General features: G+C 41.7%; 1 protein-coding gene across 1 annotated transcript in view; it reads left to right on the forward strand.

Annotated features, from left to right (window-relative positions):
• Nucleotides 1-6,280, forward strand: part of LOC109968814 (dystrophin-like) — a 345,011-nt gene that overhangs the window by 207,487 nt on the left and 131,244 nt on the right. The window contains 1 exon segment of the mRNA XM_020615347.1: nucleotides 1,373-1,484. Coding sequence (XP_020471003.1) covers nucleotides 1,373-1,484 — 112 coding nt within the window.

Genomic DNA, 6,280 nt, shown 5'->3' on the forward strand with positions numbered 1-6,280 from the left:
CGGCTGAGACAATTTCAAGGCTGAGGAAACACTCAGCAATGGCAGCAGGAACAAAACTAGTTCAACATTGTTTGTGGATAGAGGCTTGTCACACTTTACTATCAGGTACATGTGTCTGTTTCCTTCTGTCATTTTGGATTTTGGCAAAACAGTTATGTTCAGTATCCCTCTCTTAACCTGATTTTTGCAGGGAGTGAGGCAGAGGACACAGTGTGTGTTTAAATCCCCTCAGTGGGAGCTTCCAGTGAAGCTTATAGCTCTCTGCTGTCCTGTTTGAGCAAACTGAGGAGATTTAAAGTTCTCTCTATCAAGACAGCTATTCCACTGGCTGTGAGTTACAGTATATACAGTTGTCTATCATCAGTCCACAAGTTACAATTTAGCAGTTGCCAGTTTGAGGAGACCAGCTTCACATCACACAACTTCACATCTTGCTCAATGTTGACAGCATGACCATGTAAGCAAGCTTAGCACAATAAGGAACATGCTTCTCTGCAAGCACAGCATATACTATATAGCAAACTTGTGCCAGGGTTGTACAAAAGAGGATTCCCAGAAACTGCAGTGTGTGTGTGTGTGTGTGTGTGTGTGTGTGCGTCTGTGTGTGTGTGTGTGTGCGTGTGCGAGTACGTCCAGCATATATCTAACCCTTGCCAATATCGATATATTTTTAGCTATTTTATGCTGAACATATCTGATATGAGATTTCCAGGATAATCTGTCGTCAACCATGACACCCAGAAATTTGATTTCATATACTCGTTCGATGTTAGCACCCCCAATTCTCAATTGAAGTTCATTATGTGGTCTACGGTTCCCAAATACCATATATTTAGTTTTCTCCAAATTCAAAGATAGTAAATTACTATCACACCATTTCTTTATCTTCACAAATTCCTCTGAAACCCTTACCGAGAGTTGCTGTAGGTTTTCATCAGATGCCCAAATGGTAGTATCATCAGCAAACAAAACCACTTTAACAGTTTCAGAAACCTTACATATATCGTTGATGATAACTTCCATTTACCCAAAACCTACACTTGATATCTTTTGTTAAATTCCTTCTGTCTTCACCACATATGTTGTATGAGTCTGGACAGACATGCACATAAACTACAACTTGGCTAGTTGGCAAAGGCATACAACTGCAAGACCATAATTCTAATTTGCCACTGTGGCAGCAACATGCTGTTGCAGCAGAGGCATCCTGAGGAAACTTCAGTCCTGCATGAGGGATATTAGCAGGCATGAGAGAAAAAGACTAAGTAAAATAAAGTCCTGGTAACACGAAATATAAACAACTGAGGTACAGTAATACTGTAAGGTGCAAATTAAATTTGTTGTGTATGCATGTTTGTGTGCATTCTCACAGGGCTTCAGGAGGGATCTGAGAGCTAAGGAGCCTGTTGTGACCAAGGCGCTGGATGATGTGGGAGTCTTTCTGTCTGAATTGCCCCAAGAGTCACCATCATCTGAGCGAAGAGGTAACACACACAAATATTAGTGCTGTACCCAACTAAGAATTTTGTCAGTCAACTGATTCAGCTGTTCAGTGCAACTATTTGACTGTTAACTAATTCATATGCATACCTACAGTACATACATACTGTATGTGTGTGTATATTATATATATAAAAATCCCCACTCGCCCCCCACTTTGGGGTGGTCCCCAAATGATGCTGTTCCTCCTCGTTTTTTAAAGGAAATCTTTCCAGTTGTGGGGCCATTTGTTCTCTCCATTATTAATAGCAGTTTATCCTCTGGCCTGGTTCCAAAGATGTTTAAACATGCCGTGGTGCGGCCGCTGATTAAGAGACCTGGTCTGGATCCCACAGTGTTCTCAAATTTTAGGCCCATCTCAAATTTGCCATTTCTCTCCAAAGTCCTTGAAAAGATAGTTTATGCTCAGTTACTGGCTTTCTTAGATGAGCACAATATTCTTGAGACTTTTCAATCAGGGTTTAAAACCCAGCATAGTACTGAGTCAGCCTTGGTGAAAGTCTTAAATGACATTTTTCTTGCTACTGACTCAGGGAATTGTGTGGTCCTAGTGCTCTTAGATTTGACCGCTGCTTTTGACACAGTGGACCACAATATCCTTATTTCTCGTTTGGAGCACTGGGTGGGTATCCGGGGGATAGCTTTGGAATGGTTTCGATCTTATCTTAAGGATAGATCCTTCTGTGTGAAACTAGGAGATGCTGTATCTTCCTCTGAGCCCCTTGTGTATGGGGTACCACAAGGCTCGGTCCTTGGACCCCTTCTTTTTTCCCTTTACCTTCTCCCACTTGGTACTATACTCAGGAATCACAGTGTTTCCTTTCATTTTTATGCGGATGATTGCCAGCTTTACCTACCGGTTAATAAGATGAGCTCTTCCGTTAGCACACTTCTTGAATGTCTGGATGACATTAAATCTTGGCTTGCTTTTAACTTTTTAAAGCTGAATGAGGATAAGACTGAGGTGATAGTATTTGGTGATTCTGTTGGTTCACCATCTGTTGACTTGGGCTCATTGGCTCATTATAATCAAAAGAATATTTTAAATTTAGGTATTAAGATGGATCCAGATTTAAGATTCGACAGCCAAATTGCAGCTGTCATTAAATCTAGTTTCTTTCACCTCAGACAGTTGGCTAAAGTAAAAGCATTTGTCTCTAGACAGCATTTTGAGACGCTTATTCATGCTTTCATTACTTCCCATTTGGACTATTGTAACTCATTGTATCTTGGGGTCGGTGAGTCTTCTATCAATCGCCTCCAGATGGTCCAAAATGCAGCAGCGCGTCTTTTAACAGGTACAAGGAAATATGAACATATCTCTCCAGTTTTGGCCTCCCTACACTGGTTACCTGTCCATTTTCGGGTCCATTACAAAATTTTACTCTTTGTTTTTAAATCCCTTCATGGCTCTGCACCATCCTACTTAACTGATTTGCTTCATACACCCACACGCTCTCTGAGGTCAGCAAATCAGTTTCTCTTGAGTGTCCCAAGAACGAAGCGTAAGCTTAGAGGCGATCGAGCCTTCGCAGTTGCTGGTCCTAAACTCTGGAATGATTTACCACTGTCCATTAGACAAGCCTCTACCCTGTCTGTTTTTAAGTCTCTTTTAAAAACTCATTTATTTTCCCTGGCATTTTGATATTTTTGTGTTGATTTTAGTCATTTGATTGATTATATTTTATATTGTTGTTTGTGGTTTATAATTTATATTGTTTTATTGCAATGTACAGCACTTTGGTCCACTTTGGTTGTTTTTAGTGCTTTATAAATAAAGTTGGTATGGTATGGTATGGTAAAGTTTGTGGAAAGTTTGCCCTGATCATTCCAGGGCGAAGCTCTATTCCCTACAGGTCTGAAGCATCTCATTATTTTGGACGATGTTATTTTTGAAGCCCTGGAACCTATGTCAGCCACTTGGTTATGGCGTTCCATGTATGCCTTGCCTGCTAGCATTTGCACCATGCTGTTATGTGCTGGGTTGTCTTTGCACAGCCTGCACCTGGGGTCCTGTCTGGTTTGGTAAACCCCGGGCTCTATTGATCTTGTACTTAGAGCCTGTTCTTGTAGTGCCAGGATTAGTGCCTCTGTGCTGTCTTTCAGTCCAGCTTTGACGGTGGTACATACCGTACCGTGCAGGGGCTTGTACATCCATGAGGGTTCCTGCTCTTCCTTCCCTTGTTCCTCTGGTTTCTGCTTCCTGATGTATTCATGGATCTTGGTTATTTCATCCTGGATAGTGGCTCTGATGCTCACTAATCCTCAGCCTCCTTCCTTCCGCTTAGTGTACAGTCTCAGGATGCTGGACTTGGGGTGAAACCCGCCGTGCATTGTAAGGATGTCAGTGGCCTCTATCTCCTCCTTTGGCCAGCTTATTATGCCAGAGAGAGGGGTTACACACGGAGGATGTGAGAACGTGGGACCTATGGACATATACATATATATATGTGTATGAGTTATAGATGAGTTTTTCTTCTGAGACTATTATGGTTGAGTCCCCTCACCAGGGGGTGAGGGAGAACAAAAAGGGAGGACTCAAGGTGTAAACCCAGGTGCTGGGGGGGGAAGCAGTATTATTTAGAACACAAAGTTACTGAGTATATGTATAGTCCATAACCAGGGTAGAGCAATGGTGGCTGAGGAGAACAGGATGGACAGGCGAGTAGACAGGAGGACTACAGGAACCAGGAGAGCCAGAGGACCAGGATGGGCAGGTGAGTAGACAAGAGGACTCCAGGAACCAGGAGAGTCAGAGGACCAAGGCAGGCGAGCAGACAGGAGAACGGCGACAGGTGAGATGACAGGAGGGACACAGGAACGAGAAGACACGGCAGGTGTAGCGCTCGTTATAGCGCTCGCCGTCAGGCACCTACGGCTGGGTATATCACCATCAGATACACACAGCAGGGGATTCACCGGAGGTAATCACGGCAGGGAGAAGATCGCCAACAGAGTGGCCACATCTAACATAAAACTGTCAGGATCGGTGCGTGAAGCTGCCGAAAATGTTGTGGTGAACTTGATTAAAGTGCCAGATGAGGATACGTGAAAACAGTCTCTTTACTGAGAGCTACACTGAACAAAAAACCAACATACAGATTGGTATAGCAGTCGAAGATCAGAGCCAGCAAACACATACAGCAAAGGAATCTGAAAACCATTGTCCAGCGGGAAGTCCAATAAATCATACACAGTAGGCAGTCCGAAGTTTGAAGGGGCAAGCAATATACAGTGGTCAAGAACAGAAATCCAGGGTCAGATATTAAAACCTCAGGCAGGAATCAACGCTGGAAAGTCAGAGCTGGAGTCTAGAACAATCTGGCAGCGTCCTGGTGAGAGGACGCTGCCTAAATATGGGTGAAAACAGGTGCAAACAATATGGAGCAGGTGAAACTAATGTGAGTGATGATTAAAGTAAAAAGACCGAAATTGTGGTGAAATAAAAACAGGAAGTAATGTCAGAATAAAAGCACGACAGGAAGCAACGGAACTGAATCATGACAAAAACAGTTCAGTTCTCACCGTTAATTTCGCCGTTCACACAAACTGTCATACTTCCTCAACATGTCTTCGTCAAAGTTAGTCCATGTCAAAGATAACATAGATAACATAACATATATACAACAAACAACTGAAACTAGAGAAATGCATTTCCTGTCGAAAATGCGTGTGGATGCTATGTGCTGAAGGATTGCCCTGAAAATGCTGAACATTTTGACACCTGAAAGGCATATCTACCTGAAAGTATGCTGAAGTACAATATTCCCATTAATTTGAATGGGGGGAAATTGTCAAAATAAAGCTAAATATTTCAGAAATGTGAAGTGTATAAAAATTCTGAGTCGATGCATTAATGTCCTGGGAGACTTGACCATTTTGATACCTGAAATACCTGAAAGTATGCTTAAGTAGAATTTCCTCATTCATTTGAAAGGGGCAAACTTTTCAAAATAAGGCTAAATATTTTAAAAGTCTGATGTTTTGAAAAATTGTTAATAGAAGCATGAATGTCCTTGAAGAGCTGAACATTTTGATACCCGAAATAAGTGAAGGTATGCTGAATTTGAATTTTCTCATTCATTTGAATCAGGGAAAAGTTTCAAAATGAAGCTAAATATTTCAGAGGTATGAAGTTTAGAAAAATTCAGAATAGAAGCATGAATGTCCTACAGCAGCTGATAGTTTTGATACCTGAAATAGCTGAAAGTATGCTGAATTTGAATATTCCCATTCATCTGAATAGGGCAAAATTTTTAAAATAAAGATAAATATTTCAAAAGTATGAGATTTTAAAAAATTCTGAAGTGAAGCATGAATGTACTTGGAGAGCTGAACATTTTGATACCCAAAATACCTGAAAGTATGCTGAGTGTAGAATTTTTTTTGTAAATAGAGAACACCCCTTACTAAATAGGGGTGGTGGACTAAGACACAACTTGTCTTCCATTTACAATCCTATTTTAAGATCTCTGCCCAAACATGCCCACCAGGACAATAGGCATCGGTCGACAGGGGAGGATTCAAAGACAGGTAACGACTCTCACCGATACTGGGTTATAATGACTTGTTATGGTTTGTCCCCCTCACCAGGAGGGTGAGGGAGAACTGAGGTAGGACTCAAGTGTGCTGACCCAGGTGCTAGTAAAAAAAGGAGGTTTAATGGAACAAAACACAAAGTAACAACATAACAAAGGCCATATACATATATAAACATAGTAGGGCAGAGATGGTGGAGGAGACTAGGATGAACAGGTAAACAGATGAACTGACAGCAGGA

Source organism: Monopterus albus, unplaced genomic scaffold, assembly GCF_001952655.1.
Source record: "Monopterus albus unplaced genomic scaffold, M_albus_1.0 scaffold163.1, whole genome shotgun sequence".
Classification (NCBI taxonomy): domain Eukaryota; kingdom Metazoa; phylum Chordata; class Actinopteri; order Synbranchiformes; family Synbranchidae; genus Monopterus; species Monopterus albus.